The 21670-nt window shown below is 38.8% G+C and overlaps 1 protein-coding gene across 1 annotated transcript in view; it reads right to left on the reverse strand.

Moving 5' to 3' along the window:
- Nucleotides 1-7813: 7813 nt before the first annotated feature.
- The window catches only part of LOC100647190 (transcription factor Sox-19b), a 133234-nt gene continuing 119377 nt past the window's right edge, over nucleotides 7814-21670 (reverse strand). Inside the window, exons 6-7 of the mRNA XM_012313648.3 lie at nucleotides 16158-16315; nucleotides 7814-11325 (exon numbers count right to left, since the gene is read on the reverse strand). Of these exons, the coding sequence (XP_012169038.1) occupies nucleotides 10792-11325; nucleotides 16158-16315 (692 nt within the window). The 3' untranslated portion in view covers nucleotides 7814-10791. The remainder of the gene's footprint in view (nucleotides 11326-16157; nucleotides 16316-21670) is intronic.

Consider the following 21670-nt stretch of genomic DNA (forward strand, 5'->3'; position numbering starts at 1 on the left):
GATACCATCGATAGAATTAATTCTCGTTGCTCCGAGAATGATGCTCGTCGATTCTCTATGATCAGAATTTCTCGTATAATTTCATTTCATTAAATTTTTGTTCTCTATAATATCAGTTGTTAACTGTCATTTGATTTCCATACAATCTTTTCAGTTATTAAAAATTCACAATTCCTTCGAAATCTCTTGACAATAATTTATTGAATTTTCAATAGTACTTTATTGTCAGTCTAAAATACCGCTTTCTAATATCTATTATCGAATTTCACTCTAATTGGATGTTTTGTGACACAGCTACCTCAAAACCAGGTACAGTTATCATCTACGGTTAACATCTACAGTTATTTCAGATATAATCTTCAAACCGCGTGGTAAATTTACCATAAATTCCACTTAATAATTTCCAGTTAATAATTGATAATTGAATATTTTTCAATATACTTGCTAAGATCCTGGAATTACATTTAGGACGTTAAGGAACATATGGGACATATTTTTGTATTTTTGAAGTATCGATTTTAGACATTCAAACGAATGTTAATATATAAAATCATCGCTTGAAGGATCTTTTTCAAGTTATATGTAACTAAGTCTTGCACTAAAAGTATTTACAAAATGTTGAAAGTCTTCTGAAGTTCTTCAAGAGAAAGGCAAGACATATTCGCGAGTTGGAAAATCGTAGCGCGTAATAAAGAAAAGCGAGAGAACTAAGGAAGGCTCGGCCTCGATGTGGAAGGCGTTCACGTATGAACATTCGTACGGCAGGAGGCCGCGACCAGGTGTACGGGTGTGAATAGACCACCGGCTAATTTACATACACCTAAACCGACGTGCAGCCTTTTCGATGACCTGGAATTCCCGGCAACAAAGATCCTCCGTTTTATCCGGCGGGTGTATCTTCACCGTTTCGAAAAGAAGAAATTCACTACCTGTTAGCTTCGATGAGAATGCACCGCGGAAAACATCTTCTCCTTGTATCAAACTCTCATTTTCAGCAAATTATACTTAAGAAACGTATGAATGTGCTGATACGTGCGTGAAAATTAATCTTATCAATGAAATCTTCCGTGAAATTAAGGTATTCGTTAATTTAGATTTTTTGATTCTATTGTTAGCTTGAATTAATGAAAGGATTTTAATGGAGTGTCGAATGTTATATTCAAGAAAGAAGACATAGTTTTTTGTACTGAGACAAAAGTGAGGATTTTGCGTAGCTGTGAAAAGGTAGAACGTGCGCCTTGTTAAAAGCAAGTATTATACGGTAAATGAGACAACGAGTTTCGATTGGATAAAGTTCCCTTGAAGCGATGAATGCCAGTTTTTTTTCTGGATCAGGTGAACGTTAAAACTCGCGGCCATTGACATTTTCTTTTACGTGGATTATTCACGCCTCTTGCTGAATTTCAACCGTCACCCACGGGTCTAAGAATCGTTTATTTATCTTCGATAAGAGCACGGAGAATGTAACAATTGAGAAGTTAAAAAATTAGGTGATTGAGAAATTGCAAGTGTGAAATGTTCGGAAGTAAAACAATTCAGAAATTCTCATATCAGAAGACTTAAAAACTCAGACACCTAAAAATTCTTGTATTTAATAACTTGAGAAATTCGAGACACTAATACTCAAGTATTTGATTTAACTATTTAAGATTTCTCGCAGATCTTTCTCATTCCGTTTAAAGAAACAATTTTCCCTACAAATATCTGCCATAGACCAACAAACACCTTTAACTACGAATTCCATACTTTGCATTAGCCTCAGATATGGACAGCGAACCGCGCTTATGGCAAATGTTTGCGCAGCGACGAGTAGCAGTGGCGTTGCTGGCAACAGCAACGATTGACTCGCATAAACAACTGGAGAGAAGGATTGCTAGCATCGTGTGCTGGCTGCTCGAAATAATTGCACCGCAAACAACCGGCCGGCCGGCTTGCTTTGGCCGAGATTAGGCGATAATTCGTTGAGTATGCCTAGGGAATTATTGCGACACCGTATGACGTTGTTTGCCGTCTGCTTGTTTGGCAGAATTAAGTGGTGACGCGCGGTGTACTGGTTAGATGCACCGACAAGCAAATGAAATGAACAGTACTAGTTTGAAGTAGGTTAATTGTGTTCCCGTGCATTATGTAGATTTATTCATTCATGCAAAATACGGTGTAATATTATGGATGTTCAAGGAGCAGTTAATTATGAATGTATCGAACGAAGAAATACACGAGTAAGTAAAAATAAAGAAGGCTGGTAACATGTATAGAATTGAAGAAAATGAATGACATAGGTAGAACATGCGTGTTCGATATTTCAAGGAAATGACTTTTTGAATCAGTGATCAGTGAAAAGAATCGTGAATTTGTAAATCTGCAAGAAGCAAGAACGTAGGTCCCTACTCATGCACATTGTTATATCTTGATTCAAAAGTTTTGTTTCTGTCTAATAATAATAGCTATAGAATAGTTCAAGATAAATGTTCTTCTGACAAACATTCTCTCCTGTGCGAAAGACGTACAAATTTAAATGTTTCGCTATACATAGCGTTTGCTATATCATTTCGCGGGATATAGTTTGTAAAAGGACAGAGATATTTGACTAGGCTGAATGGGCAACACGAACAAGTTTCCTCCGAGTGCAAATTTAAATACATGAAAGGTGGATATCTTCCAACAGCGAAGAAGAAGCTTCAACCTGTGATATAAAAAACGAGCTCTTCTAAGATAAATATTTTGAACTTTTCCATCCTTTCTACGTATCTCCAAACGCTAAGCACCTATAGAAAATGCCAACCTGCATTTTCCAAGATCAGCTTCTATCCTCGAACCGTCGAAACTTTCTCATACACTGGCACACCGTTTCCAACTCTTAACAGATACTAAGAAACATCGCTTAATTACCAGCAAATCTTTTAAGATTTCTCTTACAAGAAATCCTCCACCCAATTAAGGATTTCACCTACTTACACTCTCCCCTACCACATCGATCGATCAAAAAGCAGAGAAAAGGAGAAAGAGAGAGAGAGAGAGAGAGAGAGAGAGAGAGGCAAAGGGAAAAACGTATGCAAAAACCCGACCTACTCCACCTTATTTACGTCGCCTCCTCAAGCTGTAATATCGTCGATGTAATTTCTGTCGGTGCGTGTCGCGTTGAACGATGAAAGAAGTCGAGCAAGCGCACAACAGACGGCGAGGAAAAAGAGAGGAAAAAGAAAGGGGTAAAAGGGGAGGGAGAAGGAAGACGAGGTATCGAGCCGATCCTCGAGTGTCGGGTTCGGAATCGAGCGACGAGCCTGCCGCCAGGTCTTTCCGCGAACAATGATCAACGATTAATTATAGCGGCACGGGATCGTGATCGGTCGTGTAAAACGCGCGCACTCGAGCCACCGCGAAGCGCCAATCAAGGAATTACGCGAGCAAAAGGGGACGCCCGGTTTGCCCGCCGCTTTGTTAATCGCGGGCTGCCTTGCTCCTGAAGCGTGATTGAAAATACTTTGCCAATGGGCTGCCAGCCTCTGTTCTCCAACGAGAAACGCTGCGTCGACGTAGGTCAGGTTCCTTCGGATCTCCTACCAAGGAGATTGATTTGGTCTGATGGCGTGATGAAAAGGGGGTGGTTAAAAGATCCGCTTGTATGGGTTTATGTATGTATAGTTACTTATGAAGGTATTCCAACACTTGTAGGTATCCTTTATGGATATGTTATATACGCCATACTATCGTCATTTTATCGGCGAAGTTTAGAATGGATGTGGAAATGTTTGCAGAAGCTATATGACATTTAGAGAAAGTATATAGGATTTTAGAGACCAGGAAAGTATTTAAACAATAAATTATCCATTACATCATCAAGTGTAAATATTCAATTTCTTCATAATGTTATAATTGAGATTCGTGCAAGTGGGTAAAGCGATTGTACAATTTAAATCGTTATCAAACATCTTACTGAAAATAGTGCATAATAATAAAAAAAAGATAAAATATCATTAAATATTTAATACATTTAAATATTTCTCTAATTACCTTCGCTCGTATATTTCTTACATTTTCCACGTGGAAGAATAGGAAGGTAAGGTAATTCAATCCGACGCGATTGCGATTACAGATTTCCGTGAACCTTGATATTACTCGAACCTTAGTAACTAACGAAACGTCTCTCCTTTAAGTGGAACGCGATCTCGAAAGTAATTAATTCTTTAGAAATGTAAAACGTTCGACGGGCATGTCGGTTTTTTTTTTGAGACACATCGAGCGTCGAGGAAAATCGTCGACCGGAAGTAGATCGTGCGTCGACTTGGCTACGTTGAAGGGAACACGAAGAGAGCTTCGGCATCAAGGCTCGAAATTCCAACGTCGAAGCCACGCTAATGAAGCCGCGAGGTGGTGGACGAGCAGCTCCAGCGAACGATTTACATTCCGGTTAAGTGATTTAAGGCAACGAAAGCCACTCGTTCAGCCTGTAGATTGCTCGTCGCTCTATAATAAATTTAATGAGAAAACGTCTGTAGTCGTCTTTTGAAACGACGCAGGAAACGCGACCTCCTATCGCTTCGTTTCGATCCAACGACTGACAGGACGTATAATTAATAATTAAATTATCTATTTGTCGAACCACGGATATGGTAGCCGAATTTTAGATAATCAAACGGACGTTGATCGGACATCAAACGACTTATTTTATCATTGATGACTTTTAGAAAAATCTTGACACGGGTACTTTATTGTATGTCGTGTTTTATGGCTCTTAACTCGAAAAGAGAATGGATTATATTTCCAAATATTAAACGTCAGGTTTGAGAATAAATTACACGTTAACGTGAAACATCGTTTAAGGAACAGATTATTTATTTAACATATAGTGAAACTTGTCTTTTAAATATAACAAACAGAACGTACAGAAACTTGCATGATCGCGGAGTAAAAGCCTTGCAAAGACAAATGAATTTCGGTTACATTTGAGCCCTAACAGATATAAATACACAATTATCATTTATTTCTAATGTGAACAAAATAACATCTAAAGGAATATCAGGCTCCTACATAACGAATTATACGTTCATTAAATTCTCAAATCCAAGTTCCGTATATCCTCTCTTCATAAAAATCATCTAACATTCTGCTCAAACCAAACCACACGACGCCCTACACTAAATGAAGACCTCTATTAACGATCCACACTCTGGTCAAACCCTGAAACCATCTCGCACCTCGAACCCAACGCTAGCCACCTATCAAAACCAAATATGAAAATAAAACCTCGTGCATTCTCTTCCCTCTTAACTACACCTTACACGGTCCGTTTAAAAAGGCATGGCGAACAAAAGACGGCGGAACGGGTTCGATGAAATCCCTATCAGGTGCTCGGTGATCCTCCGCCACCGATCCCAAGATGAGGAATCAGGAAAGCCACAAAAAACATCGCGTGAAACCGAGCGTAACCGGGCAACGCTTGATCAGGCCGCTTGTAAGACCAAAACGGGTCCTCTAAGCATTCCAAAGTCAGCAGGTACTAATGAAGTCGTGAGAGGTTGCCAGGAACGGTGCAGCGTGCGCGTCCAAACGGTTGAACGTCCGCTGGAAGAGCCAGGGCCCCTGCGGATGATTTAGATTCCACCTAAACGATCTGTCTAACCGAGGAGAGGCCCGTCAGCCCGCCTCGAGTTCGTCGCTGTTCACTCGCTATAATGGATTTAATGAGGAGGTAGCCACCTCTTGCTGAACTGTCGTTCCTCCTCCGCGTGTCCTTTACGCGCGCGAGCGCGCGATGGCTCCCTGAGAGACAGAAACAATGGCGGTGGCCATTCGAGAGGATAATGACGGTGAAAATTGTCAGTTTGTCATGGCAAAAAGATATACGCAAGTTGGTAATCACCGTTCTCACGACTAGTTGAGCTATCGTCTTGCTTGGACGAGAAAGAGCTACTGGTCACGATATTTTTTCGTCGTGATGCACTCATCGTGTAAATATACGGTCAGCCCGTCTTTTCAGTGTTCGTTATCTGGTTTTATATTTGGAGTTTGTTTTAATCATGGCATCTCTGAAACACCGGGAGCTGCAGTTTCGACACCTGCCTGTGTGATGAGAGAAGAATGAGGTGTTATAATGATGGGTGACCGTGATTACTTGATTGCTGGGAGAACGTTTTCTTGAGCAATTGGTGGGTTGTTTAAGAGATCTTGTTTCTTTTGGAGTTCGATGGAGTTTGAGACTGATGGAGAATAATGATGAGATTCGACAAGTATATCTTTAGGTTAATTTGCTGTTATTTTTATTTCACTTTTTGTATATGAGGAAATGTTTTGGAAGATCATTGGAAAAATATATTGCTTTTTTCGGTGTTTGACGAAGTTTGAAGCTGACGAAGACAAATAATGAGATTCAACTGCTGTATCTTAAACTTGATATATTTCTTATCTTATAACTGTTCTGGAGAATCGTTTATTATATTAATAAGTATACGTTACTAGTACAGAGATTCCTTCGAACAATTCCAATTTTTCTAAACAAATAAAAGATTTTAAATTACAGTACCTTATATTCATTAATCTACCAATATCATTGATCCTTTGGAACTTATAATAAATACATTCTGCGTTATATATAAAAAAACGAATTATCTAATGTATCCTTTATTCCATATCAAGCTGCAACAAACTATTTGAAAATTCCGAGTGTTAAAACATCATCAAACTTCAACCAGCATTTAAAACGACAGTGTTACCATCAAATTTCTCATTTTTGTTCCATATTCCATGTAACTCGCTTGACCGGTGTTTCAGCCAGTGCAGGCGATTTTTCGTGGAAAACTTTCTCAGGAACTGGAAGTTCCTTTTATCGGCCACAAAATCACGCTCGCAAGGTTGGCTCGTTCACAGTTGAGCGAAGTGTTTTCACGATTTCAGGGGTGACGCATAGGTGCGAACCGAATGAATGGCACGGATCTTCGAATGGCGATCGCAGCTGTCGAACTTCGACAATAAACCACCGCTCGAAAGCTTCTTCCAGCGTTTTCCATCGCACCTCGACCAGCAGCGTGTCGGATTTCGATAGACAGCAGAGCTACTTGGTCGAACGGTGAAACGTGTTCTTTGTTTTCGAGGATTTTCGAGACCCGGACTCTTTTCAGACACACGGTCCTTGGATTTCGCGACCGAATACCATTGTTCGGGCCCCGGTGAATCGGACACCAGACGAGTCTTCCGGGTCTCTTGGATCCATTCAATTGATTCCCATTCTGCTACGCGAAAATTTCCACGTCTTGTTGATGAAGATACCATCAGAAACTTTGTTGGCAGATAATGAGATTTTTCGAATTAATTTGACGCTCTTGCTTATAGAAAGAAGCTTGGCTTCTTGTTTTCCCGACTTTTGTCTTGGACTATTAATTTTTCAATCTTTCATACTATTTTTCATGAACTCGTTTTATAGAACAGCTTCTTGTTTTTTCAGGTTTCCAGCGTATGGAACTTCAATTTCCTATTATGAGTTCCCTTTATCAAATACCTGTTTCTTGTCCTTGAAGATATTAAGTCTTTAAAAGTAAAGTAACCATTCAGAGAATACATAAGGAATGAACTGTCTATTGTAAATAAAGGTAGCAAGGGAATAAAAAATATTAAATAGAGAGTGGTATATATTAAAAACGACAAAGAAAAGGGAGAAAGTCCAGAAAAATGATCTAAGCCAGGGAACAAAATAAGAACAAAACAAGAACAGGGAACAAAAGAACGGAATAAATCGGAGAGAACATGGATTCTAATGGACGGATTAAGCCGAAAATGAGATGATGGGACAAACTATTGTAAGACGTAGTCCGAGACTGTATTCGAAGGATAATACTTAACGTTTATTTCTGCTTTTCTCACTTACAATACAATATTTATAGATTACTTTTGCCGCTTTAAAGTCGTAATACTCGAATAATCGGTATAGTTTAAGAGGTTTATCGTAACGATACAAGTACAAAGATTACAGCGGGTCATGGACGTTTCACGAAAGCGTATCTCATTCTATCATTCTTCTTCTTCATCATCTCTAACATTTCTATTCTCTTCCGCTCGCGAAACGTCTATAAAAGCTCTCTCTCTCTCTCTCTCTCTCTCTCTCTTTCTCTCTCCCTTTTTCACTCTCACTTTTTCTCTCGTGAAATCGTTCAACCGAACGGTTACATTAAAAACAACTGGGATGTTTGAAAGAAAACAAGGAAACAATGAACTGAAGAAAGTACTAGATAGGTATTTTCGTTGGAGAATTAAACAAACACAAAACTAAAAGAAAAGAGAACAACCAAGAAAGAAGCGATAATATTTAACAGATTCTCTGGCGATTTTCAACCATCTGCTTCACCGGTTATCGAACATTATGCACGCTGAACGTACAAATTGATTCATATTCATTCAATGGTCAACATATTAAGTAAAAAAATAATTATTATTAATAGAATTCTGATGATTAATAAATAGCTAAAAATTGAAACGAAAGGATAGTTATATCAGTTCTCATTCGGGAACGAACAACAAATTTTTATCACGTCGTCATCTGTAAATCTTTTTAATACTAAACGACGAACGAGAGGCGAAGGAAATTTTCTTGGCCTTTTCTCGATTGAAAAATGGGGAAAAAGCAAGAAAATGGAGGAAGAGGACGTGACGACGCATTTTTTTTCTAACAAATCGAAGGGGTCTATGTACAGCGATTACGAATCAAACGACCGCACGAAAATCACGTTCTCCTTTTAACGGTTCCGTTGCACGAAACTTTCTGCTCATCCTGCTCTGTTTCTGTGTAAGTTCGTTCGAAACGAAATACCGTGGAATTGGTAATTACCTAATGCTACTGGTAATTAGAAGGGATATGTCGATTCCGTTTTGGAGTTCGATGTTCGATAGTCGAAGCAGGATGTAAAGGAAAAGGGAAGATCCTTGGGATTCTGCGTACATGTATACTTATATGTGTGCTAAATAAACTTCGTTCAGATTAGTCCAGTTTATGTATTTGGATTCAAATCGTTCCAGTTCAAGTAGATATTCTACGGGAAATAATATGAAAAACAATGAAAGAACAACTGAAAAGAATTAGAAAGTGATATTAAAGAAAATCAAAGAACGATTGAAAAGATGATTCGTTTAGAAGTTAAAATTATATCTCGAGTCTAATAATATAACAGGCTCGTATTAATAAAATGTTTCAAACTATTTTAAATCAAATAACTTGATTAAAAAGGACAAGATGTGAGACTTGAAAAAATATTAATTGATAGGTTTATACTACAAAACTTTCGAATTAACCTGAACGAAAATGCAGGTGCTTCTGTCGATTAAAAAGGAAACACTGGGAACAGGGGGTGAAGGAAAACCGTTTTCGAGCGTCGTGCGCGATAATAATCCTCGCTACACTATTTACACGGGGACTATGTACAATCTCTTTATAATTCCATTTCGAGGATGGAAACCCTATTTTTACGATAAATAATCGTCACGCGTCGAATCTGACGTTTGGGGATGGCTAGAACACGGAGAGTATCGACTTCGTTGTTGCTTTCAACGATCTGCATCGTTGATAGCCCTGATTTCACTATGATATTCCTCGTGAATATATTCGTTGGTCCAAGACGTTAGATATTCCTTTGGACGAGTTTTCTCTTCTTACAGCTTCAGAGATCATTCTTGAGAATTAAGATGACTCTAGGAGGTTCATTTGATATTTTATCTTGAGATTCAACAATTGCTTTGATGATTGAAATTACTGTACAGGTCTCTGAATTTTTGTGTTAAAAGACGATTCTCTATATGTTGCTTGCATTATTTAATCATTGTTCTTTATACCAGATGTAGATGTTTTGCATTTCGATTATTTTGAATTTAGTGTATCAACTTATATTGTGTATACCAAAAACAAGAATTATGAGGATGAACCAATAATTAATGTTCCTAAAACTAACTACCTTCCAACAAATTTCGGAAAATTAAATATAGTTATAGGAGATAAACAGAAATTCTATAAATTTTCATTTTAACTCTCGCGTTTAAAAATGATAGCTGAGAAAAATAATTTTATAGAAAGTATCTGTTCTTTCTTCGAAATTCTTATAGAGAGATAAGTAGAATGGTATATTAGTAAAGTATAACAATAGAATAACGGATATGTAAATTAAAACAGAATAAAGATAACGACGTATGTCATATGTTACAAAAAAATTAAATTCAATTCTCAAATAAAATATCGTTATATGCTTCAGATCATTACTAACCCATCCAATTAATTACATTCAACAATTTCAATAAAACTCTTTTGTTAACCATTTCGAAAACAAAAGAAAAATATATTAGGATGCCAAAGATACCTAGTAGCGTAAAATGTTAAACCACTACTTTGCTCTTTCTTACTAAAAACAGGAACAATCCCAGTCATCAAGACATAACTCCGTGATTTTATAATTCCTCCTATATTAAAAACTTGAAGAACCAGCTTCCAAAAGCAAGAAATCACTCTGAAGCCAGATCAATATCCATTACTGGACTGCGGATGTTTATGAAAATTCGGACGTACTTCGATAACTAAAATCAAAGGAAACGAACCTAAATAGAGACTTGTATCATCTACCAAGCACTATAACAAATATTAACTTTAACTTGGACATTTTGCAAATTTTACTCTGCATATTTCCTATAATTTGTATACCATATACACAAACACCCACAGTCTATCCATTACCTACGTCACATGTATAAACCTCTGGAAACGGTGGACCGAACTCAGGGCAACTGCTCCTCGAAGATGGATCAGAGCTACGTTCTATCGGGTCAGAAGATGACAGTGAGGGGTCGTCTGAACGATTCGTTTCCAGACGCTGGAGCTGTTTGATAGCCGCTGTATTGGCTCATCTGGGGTCCTAATAGACCGCTGGTTTGCACCGAGCCTGGATAATAGGCTGGCAGACTGGCACCAGGACTCGCAGCCGACGAGGTAGACGTAGAACTCGCGCTAGACGAACCTTGCTCGGTCCTCTCGTGCTGTTTGCTCATGTCCGGAGACTCTGCGGCTGGTGACCTTGTTGGACCACCACCGACGATACTACCAGGGCTGGATTCTTCGTAAAGCTTGTTGTGCTCGTAACTGGGTCGATTGTAGTCGGTGATCGCAGGCTTCTGGTCCATGTAGAGCTTCGATTGTTCGAATACGCCTAAGTAGCTCCGGTCCAGGTACGATTTTGGACTCGAGTCCAGGTACTTGGGGTCGGAGTACATGCTCATCGCCAGAGTGCTCGGCGGCATGTATGCAGCTCGGTACTTGTCGGCCTCCATCGAGTACTTCATGGCGTCCATCGAGCTCACCACCTGGAACACAGAAGAGAAGAATGAACATTGGTTAGTTATTGTGGTAACTTCTGGTCTGGGTTGAATGGACGAATTAGCAAATTTGAAGTTAACCGGGTATTGCTGAGATTATGGCTTCTTAAATGGATTATATTCAAGGAATTAATTTTGCCAAGAAGCAAAAATTTTGGTGGTTATCGAGAGGAAGATTGATGAACGAGGAGAAAGAATAAATGTCGTAAAACTATGATACATCTATGAGAAAACGAGGCTCTATGATTTGAATTGTATTGTTTTCAGTATTAAGTTTATAGTTTTAATAGATTTCAGAAGTAAAAAGATAATTGATTTATATTACTTCAACTCAAGTATATACATCATAAAATAATTAAAAATCAAAATGATCATCGTATCTCCGCACCTCGAATTCCAAATTTAACCTGAACTAACGCTACCAACGACATTATGTATTCCTCCCAACCTAATCAATTCCAATAAATCCACATAACAAAAGGATCAAAATCGCATTGGAAGCTCCTAAAGAAAAAATAAATGAACGTTCCATAAGAATATCTACCACCCTCCTAACCGAAACTTCGGACGAAGAAAGAAACGGTTTCAAGGTGCAGCATTCGACTCGGTCCGAGTGCAAATCGCGAAATCGCCGGATCCGCGACGAGGACACGTCGGACAGACTCGAAAGAGATTTGTTCTATTCGCAGGACAAAGCTACCAATGGCTATAAATTTCATAACCGTTCCAAGGGTTAAAAGATCGGCCGCACGAGGCGGTGGATGGTCCACCGCGTGAAACTGCGACGGGATCCTTAAAAAGGAAAAAGAAATAGAGGGAACCAGGAGAAGCGCGCGATTATTCCCGATTCTATAATTCGTGGACGAGGACCACGCCGGACCCTTTGTCGGATCGTTAAGCGGCTTTGTCCGGATGATTTACATCCAGTCTTAGCCGCTTCGCTCGTCTCTCCTCTCCCAGCTACGTCCAATTGATTACCGCTCGGTTCCTCTTCTTTGCTCGACTCAAAATCCTTCGCGAATGGTCCTTGCGAATCCTGAGGTTCTCCATCGGTTAAAACGACGTCGACTCCATCACATGGACTCCGGAAATTAACCCATTCGCAACGAATAACGAGTTAGAATCGTGGACGAGTCGCAATGATTTTTCCTACCTGTAGACTACGGTTGTTTATGCATTTATCGGAACTTTCAGTGTGTAACGATGTACAGAATAAAGTGAAAGTAAAGTATATGTTATAACTGGACTGCAAATGTTGCGGAATTTAACCACATTTCAATAGACACTAACATGATGCAACGTTCGATACCTTTTATTTATTTCATAACATTAAATTATTATAATAGAGATGGAAGTGGAAAAGGATCAAACGACTAAGGGGTCCGAGGAAAATCTTCGTGACTAACATGTCTTTGTTTCATATTAAAAATCCCCTGTTTTATCATAACGTGATATCAAAATCAACAAACATCTATTGTTATATCATTTACACATCGTGTTTTTCTTCCTTCTTCTGATCTTCGTGTACGTAATAATCGAAAAGTTTTTGATGATTATATACTCATGAGATATAGTGTATTTAATTTTCAACGTTAACAGTGGAAAATTTAAAACAGCACGCCTCCTCAAGCGTCGACCAAATAAAATTCCACTTGGGCTCGACGCCACCTTCGTCGCAGTAGTTGTCGTTCTGACAAGACTTAATTATTGTGCAGCAGCATGGTGTCGCCGTTCGAGCGTATAACACAATGTCGTACCGTTATTCTTCTGTTTTCATTCACAAAGGCGCTTATTCGCCGCACTGCCATGTGTCGTCAAGGATGGAAAGCGACGAAGGGAAGAGCGCAGAAGTGACAGAGAAAGAAACGCAAACACGGTTTGTGAATAGAATAAAGACAGAGGAAGAGAGTGGAATGTCTTTTGCTAGCAGAGCACTTTATTTTCCAAATGGCTCTTCTCCATTCCCGGGTCAGAAAGGTTGGCCAAAGCGAGAAAGTCAACCGAGAAGCATTGTTGCTGCCGGTTCGTCGATATTTCACCCACATCGTGCCCTCGTGGATTCGAGACCTCGGAGCAACGTCGAGAATGGACTTTCAATCGGAAGCTCGATTCTGTTCTTTAGATTTATGTACATTCTACGTGAAGTAGACCATCAAGGATAGTTAGAAGAAACTTGGGGTGTAATCTTGCTGAGAGCTAGTTGGAAAGTTTGTGAAGTAAATTTCTGATTAGCATTGCCATATCGGCCCTCTGAATGTTATAAGGAATACTTTATTGCCCCTTTCAAGATCAAATTCTTTTTTAACTAGAAAAATGTTTTTTTTTTATTAATTATTGGTAATAGTAACACGTTTTTGAATAGATTGGAAAGAAAGAATAGTAATACTAGTACTTTGAAAAAATAACATTCTATACGAACATATTTACTCGTATCTATACTACCTTATGAAACAGTGCATTTCCATTTTCATTTATCCATAGAAAATCAAAACACCGCGTAGTCTTCAATTAAAAAATCTCCACTCAAGTCATCATCCACCATACAATACCACATAAACAGTCTTCTCCTTACCAACCCCTAATCTTACTCCACCAACCATCTCTGACTAAGAATTTCTCGCATAATTTACTAAGCCACCCCCTTAATTCTCCACAAACCAGAAACCCTCGCATTATCCTCCGATGATCGTCACCCTGCTTCTTTCGACTCCTCTTATTTTTTCTTAACCCAAGGTTTCTTCTTTGACGAAGCAGCGGCGAAGAAGTCTGACTTGAAAAAAATGTTCATTGGACGCATCGTAGGCCTGGCAAGATCTTCCTAAATGGTAAAGCCAGCAATGACGGGCACGGTGACGGCGATGACGGTGCCGTTTCGTCCGCGAGCACGATAACACACGGCGGCGCGACCGCGCGTTGGAATTCTTCGCTCGTGCTCGTCGGTTCGCCAATAATAGTCGGTCTGTATCGCACCGCTGCGTCGTTCCAGACGCGTCGGCCATTCAGCCGTTGAATGCAGAAATAACTAGCTATCTGTTTGTCTCCCGTACCCAGCTGCGGAAATTCATACACAGACCACGGTCTCCGGTTTCTGTTTGCGAAGCCACCCGGGGGCCCCTTTGTTGCGACAACGAATGAAACGTACCTACTACGCTCATCCTCCGCCTCGTACCTCCTCTTCTTTCTTCTCTTCCTGCGGCCTCTCTCGCTCGACGATGTTCGCGTTGCTCCTGCTGCCTTCTCTCATCAGCGATCTATCTCTCCCTTTCCGCGACGTTTCCTTCTGTTACGCGTGGATTGTTGGTCGACGATCTTCTTCGGCGATTGTTTCACTTTTTCAGTTAAGGGAGTCGAGGTTCGATCAAGGGTTCATGGAGATTTGCACGAGTCTCGAGTGGCTCGATTGAGCTAGTTTTGGGCGGGGGTTGAAATGATCTTTTGAGAATAATTTTGTTAATAATTGATGTATGAGCTGACCCAGAAACCAATCAGTGTAAGTCAGTTTCTCGTTAAAGGTTTTTCGTTAACAAAACTTGCAGTCGAAGGAACAGTTTGGTCGTTATGGTATAGTCTACAATATGACGAGTAATTGCCACGTTGTATTTGTAAATTGCTCGTATTTGAAATTAGATTGTTCGTATCTTAAGTTTACTTATTTGGTACAATCTCGAAGAATATTTGGAGATTTGTTCGAAGCGAAAGGTAAGATATACGTTTTGCAACGATTAATAGAATTTCGCTTGTTTGGCGAGGAAAGGGGCGCGTGAATGCAGCGATAAATCTCAAGATTCCCCGATCGGGTCTCTCCACGTCAAATTCCATTGAATAGGGACGCGCAAGAAATAACCGCGTGGGTGGCTCTTTTCCGCCGGCATCTCGATAACGCTCGGTCCCTGCGACCGTGTCTTACGCATTTTTCGTCCCTGACAAATCGTAATCGTCGATGCTCCCCTTCTCGGCTGAATCAAACCCCTTCTTCCTAACTTGTAGCATTCGATTTAATATTTTTCAATTTATAATTAAGACATCAGTATCGACAAGACCTTTTGATCTAATTTATTATTTATATATCAACAAATCAATTCAAAAGAAATTTAAGATTCTTAGATTGCTGAATAAAATCCATCGCCTACTACTATCTCATAATACAACAAATATTGAAGCAATTCCATTTTCCGCAATGTAACGGTACCATACGATTGTACAACCAGGCGCACCTTCTTTCACGAAAGCAAGAGCAACGTGCATGGAATCTGGTCAAAACTCAGACCAATGTCTCCTCTGCCTATCAATACGCAATTATGATTCCACTCAACTATACTGTTGCAATTTTTTACAACACTGTTTCTTATCGCTCTAAATCACTCGCATCTATACGAAAGGGAAAATTCATGCGACGTCATTACGATCTTGTTCCGATCTGGTCCGTAATTCGGTAGCTTGATGTGTATTATATTTCTAATAATACAATCGCACACTCGCGTGCCTTATATCATTAGAAACATAAATCTGTCACATCGTGCAGTGTTATGCGTACAAAGTTTCAAAGACGTCACATCGTCGCTGTTCCGCACCTGGGTGTGACCACGATAAATTTGCTCGTTTGTACCGAGCATTACACACCATCGTTATATCAAAGACTGAAAATTAACCCGGAAATAGCGTTGGAATTGTTTCAGGATCGCACGTTGCGATTGGTGAACGACATAGATTAGTTCTGAACGAGGAAGATAAGTGTCTTGACACGGAAACAACATCGGGAACACGATAAACGGGTTTTGAGACAGGAAACGATTGTTTGTTTACAAGATGCATCGACTCACCTGAGCAGGTGCTGCTAGACCCGCAGACATCGCCGCTGCGGACTGCTGTGCTGCTGCAGCAGCGGCTGCGGCCATGCTGGCTGCAGAGAGTGAACTATAAGCGGCCGCGGGACCATAATACGATCCCATTCCTGCCTGTCCCATTCCACCAGCCATTCCTGCAACAGATAGTTTATAGTGTGTGAAAAATCTTGATAATCCAGCAATTCGAAAGTCGGGCGCTTTTTCCACGATATAAATGTTAGATGGAATTTGCTGCAAGTAGAGCGTTACATTCGGTTCTGAAAGAATTAATAGCAGAGTCGTACAACATTTCGTTACCAACATGAGAACTATATATGACTAAAGTATGGAACTTAATTAACATCTAAATAAATTAAGAGTTTAATCTACCATATTACCCACTTTTCTAATTATCTATTTCTTTAATATTTCTCTGCGTGTTGTATGAATGCTATGCGACATTTACGTGACAAAGTGACAACCATATTACCAGTTACAGATTAACCCTTTCTTTAAAAATCTTAACTCTCTCTCTCATCAATCCCTCGGACAGATTAATTACACAATTGCACGTATTAACACTGTAACTATCGTACTCTAATATACTCTACACATATAATTCCAACCAGAGTAATATAACGAAAAAAAAAAAACATAAAATTATATCTATAAAATACCTATAAAAATCTATAGAATATATTTCCAACACCTCCTACATATCTTCACCTTTATACGATTACGAGAACGAAACAAAACACCTAAGAAGTATCAATACGAACAGATTTTCATTTTTAGGTTTCGATCGTCCGAAAAGAATCTTCATTGTACAGCTAGCGCGAGACAAAACTTTTTTCCCAAAACGCAGTGCACGATTCACAATACGGCAATCGAACTCGACGATCGGCTTCGATCCTTGCCTTTCGTCGATCGACAATGCCAATGATTAACCGAACAGGCCCGCAAGTTTTTCGTCGAGATTAATATCGGGGGGAGGCCGTTCGCGTTCCCGCTTCAGGGCTTATCGATCATCGTCGCCGAACGACGGAAACGCGGCGAAAGAATGGCTATGCCAACGAAGGCTCATTGTCGACGTGCCGTGAACCTCCACGACGACGAAGAAACGTCTCGAAAGAAGCCGAGATAGAAGCAGGGATGATTGGCGGCGAGATTTATGGCCGACAACGAAGAATTCACGGGCCAGTCGATTATTAATCGCGATTTTGTAACCAGCCGACCTTCGTCGATGCCGATAGAATATTTCGTCGAAGAATACGGGACACCGGTAGTTGAAAAATATCAGTGTCTTTCCTTTGGAACACGCTGTACCTTGTCGTCGAAGGTTTTTTGCAACGCCTTTCTGAAAAAGGTGTGCACAATAATCGTGATAATGGGGAATTCATTTTCGTTACTTTGGAATGGTATGAACTTTGACTTTTGTGGGTCTTTTGTTGCTGTATTTGTTGGGTGATCGTTGATTGATCAATGGAATAGAAGAACGACACACAATATACTTAGTCAACGGCCGATAAGATTGCGAAAGATGTATTTTCATGAGATAATGAGTCGTTACTTGATATTTACAGTGTTGACATCTCATTTATTTGTTAGTCACTTTATAAACGAATGAAACTTACAGCATAGAATTGCACTCTAATCTTAATTACGGCTTATTTAGTTCAATGCAAATTAAGTACAATCTTGATTGAATAATGATTTATGACTTTTTAAGAAGAATGAGTAGTTACGCGTGTACGTACGCGAGGAATGAACAGTGACATTAATCATTGGATAAAAATATGAAAGGTGAGAGAGAACGTAAGGTTAATTGTTGAAGAATATTGTGATAAACAAAGAGTTTAATTTGCGAATATGCTTACGACGATTTGCTAAAGGGTAATGGCTTAACACGTAGGTATACACTCTAGTTCTTTAACCGTCAGCTATCCCTTTTATCAATCTGATAAGTTGCAATAAATGTAAAATAATCGTACATCTTGCAAGTCGTTTAAAAAGATTAAACACGTATGGCCCCACTATATTAACTTTTCTACAATATCCAATGATTGTATTTTAATTTGCTAGTTACGCTATAACTTTCAAGTTATACAAATTCCTTTTATTAAAAGATGTTAAAGCGTAGTTGCGCTCATTTAAAACATTCGATTTAATCAATCGACTAATCATAATCCGCGTCGATCGTTTTAAAATAAACACTCAGAATTGTCATGATTTTATCGCGATTCTCCACAACCTCCTCTCGAATCGCTAGCCCCAGGTAACTCGTAACAGTCGTAACTTGTCCCAAGTTTCTGTGAACGCGTCCACAGTACCCAAAGGAACGAGATTCCCCTGCTTCATTCACGTTCCCGTGATCTTACAGTATAACCGAACAAAATTATTAATTCCAGCAATGGCAACGGACCGATTAAGGCCGGAATTTATCCCACCGCCCACGCGACTTCGAAACGCGATCGGTAATCCCCGATTTATCGGTCGTACACCACGCTTCTCTTTTCTTATCTTTTTACCTCCTTTATTTCCATCCCCCCTCTTTCGTGAACCAACCTTTTCCCCTTAAGTTACAGGGTGCTTTACCACATCAATTTTCTAGAAATGGAGGAAAGGTACATGAAACTAGTAGATATCCTGAGATATACAGATATTTTCTAATATTTTCTTGGAATAGAAAAAGGTTTTCAAACGACATGTTTAGTATCCTATCTTCGAGATTATTGGTGATTCAAGTGCTTTTAATGATCGAAAATATTTTTAGCAATTGAAGTGCTTGTAAATTCATTTCGCAGTTTGTATAACGATATATCAAAGTTGCTTGAAATGTTAAATTACCTAAATCGTGAGAATTAAATGTTCTGTGATATAGCATTAAATGACCATAAATACTTTCGAGTTTCTCAAGATACAAAATTCTATTTGGAAAGAACGATTGGTAATGATTGGAACGAATTGGTAAAAGTTGTCTATCTACATTCAATCGATTCAATTGCTTCGATTCAACGTTGCATGAATCGCAAAGATTATATTTAAATATTCGTAAACTTTGTGATTTTCTTTAGATTTTTAATTTGAAATATCGATGAATATTCTCGAATTTTGCTAAATTCTGCGTGAAGAGCAAAACTGTAAAAATAATCAATAAAAATGTCTGGTCTGCTTATATAGCTCCTTTTCTCGTTTCTTCTTCTACGAAATTATTGAAATTACCAAGATTACATTATACGATTTTTGGCAGTCTGTGATTCCTTTCGAATAAAGTCTGAAATCGAAATGGTAGTATGTAAATGCTGTGCAGTTTATTTAAATAAATGATTCTACTTAGAAAACACGATCGTAAAGGATATCGGCAAAAGCTACCGATCCTGCTCCCTTTTTTCTGTCATTTTCTTCCACTAGTATAGCACAACTACTTTTTTTCGTTTCTCTTTTTAACCTCCGTCGGCTGTTGGCGAACACGTCCCTGTACAGTGGCACGCGTATAAGACAAGTGCGTGGGTGGCTGGGATAAATTATCGGCTTAGGCTGGAATTTCTGGCCAGGGTTTCCGTTCGCAGATAGCGAGCAACGACTTAAGACCGTAAGTTAAGGGGACCTCTCTAGCCGGAAATTCGCGCTACATTTTTTTAACAGTCCAACGATATCGAAGAAAATAAAATTATCTATCGAGGTCACGAAATATTTAAAATCTCGCTATTACACTTATTATAAGCTACTACTGGAAATGATAAATTAGAAAATTATTTCACGTACCTCTAAACAAAAACGTTTCTACGATTTATCACTTTATGCAGATTTTTAGTTGTAGGGTATAATATTACACATTTCATCTTTCGTAGATATTTTACAATGTTTCTACAATCATTGACAATGTAATATATTCTTTACGGTAAATGAGAGGGTTTGTAAGTTGTACTGTGTAAGAGGGTGTTCTTCAAATGTAAAATATATTTTTAAAAAATAAGGGTTAATCATAAAATAAAGGAAATCATAACCATTTTGTAAAAATTCTTCCCTTTAACTCGAGCTATTTTCGTTCGACCTGCATTAAATCTTCTAAAGCTATTCGAATAATCCAACCATTATCGCTTGACCAATCAAGCTACTAAAATTTTTATAAAACTACTACTTCAGTAATTAACAATTGGTATTCAATTCGATTCAATAAAATGATTTTTACACATTATAAATCTTGCGTATAACTCGTATCCTTCGATTATTCAGCAGTTCTCTACTCGACATTCTCATCGGCCGATCTAAAACATTTTACTCTGACGAACGTCTGACAAGGTAAACTGCGAGTTATATTTAAAATATTATTTAATTGCGAAAATAGAAAATACCAGAAAGAAAATAGGCCAAGAATTAAAGAAGAGGCGACCATTTTGCATTTATTGAAAAATGTCTATTTTTTAAAGTAGCAATATTAAAGAAACGCGATGGGGTGAAGCACGTAAATTGCTCAAATCTCTATACACATCACCCCACGTGTTTTTTTCTTTGAAATCCCTTAACGAATTTATAATTCGGTTGGCTAAGTCACGTGCTTCCGCCAAACGTCTGGAGGCGCAATCGTACGCACAGGGGTTAAAACAATTCGATAAATAATGAGCCAGCGACATGTTTATGCTCTCGCGTGCATAAAGCCAATGAATCGTTCGGGCGGACCACGGCCCTTCCGCGCCGAAGGGAATTATTCGACGATTTATTTCATGCCCTTTGAGCCACAGATCCCCAAGATACCAGTGCTAACTTTTGACCCATGTTTTGGAAAATAAACGCGGGGGACATCGCGTGACTACTTAACTTATTTATCTGCTTCTTCTTTTTTCCGAACATTGGCTTTTTACGTGAAGTAGAAACGGCTTTTAACCCGTTTGCTACATTCATTCCTGTCGACAAAAAATCGCACAGTACGTACGAGTCATATTTTGTATATATTTCGTACGTTTCTATATTACTTTTAATTCAATATGTATGCGCACATCATTTTCTGTACATTGATTATATTTATAAGGGCTAATTTTCAATAATTTATCTTTTGTGAATAAGATAAACAGGCAGCAATCGTTTTGCTATTAACAAAATATGATAAAATTCAAAATAGAAAGTTGAAGCGTGTCATTAATAGCATTATTCGTTCCCTTTGACACGTTTTCATTTAACTATATCGGATTATGTTAGAAGCATTAGATTACTAAGACCTTACAATTATTTATTGAACATGAATATTCTTTTCACCTGCATGCAGGAAGACTTTCGTTTAAAAAACACAAAAGATTAAGTAGAGAGAGGAAAACATCAGTTTACGTAGTTTAAACCAATCATAATTAACTCCAAGCTCATCAACTCTTACTTCCAACCCCTATCAAACACTACCCCGTTTTATTCACAAGAATGTCTACCCGTCGCTCCTCTAAACGCAACAATCCAACTCGGCCGTGCTTTCACTCGTTTCGTTGCCACGACAATGGTAGAAGGTTGCGTTCAATTACGAG

Source organism: Bombus terrestris, chromosome 11 (assembly GCF_910591885.1).
Source record: "Bombus terrestris chromosome 11, iyBomTerr1.2, whole genome shotgun sequence".
NCBI classification, from domain to species: Eukaryota; Metazoa; Arthropoda; class Insecta; order Hymenoptera; family Apidae; genus Bombus; species Bombus terrestris.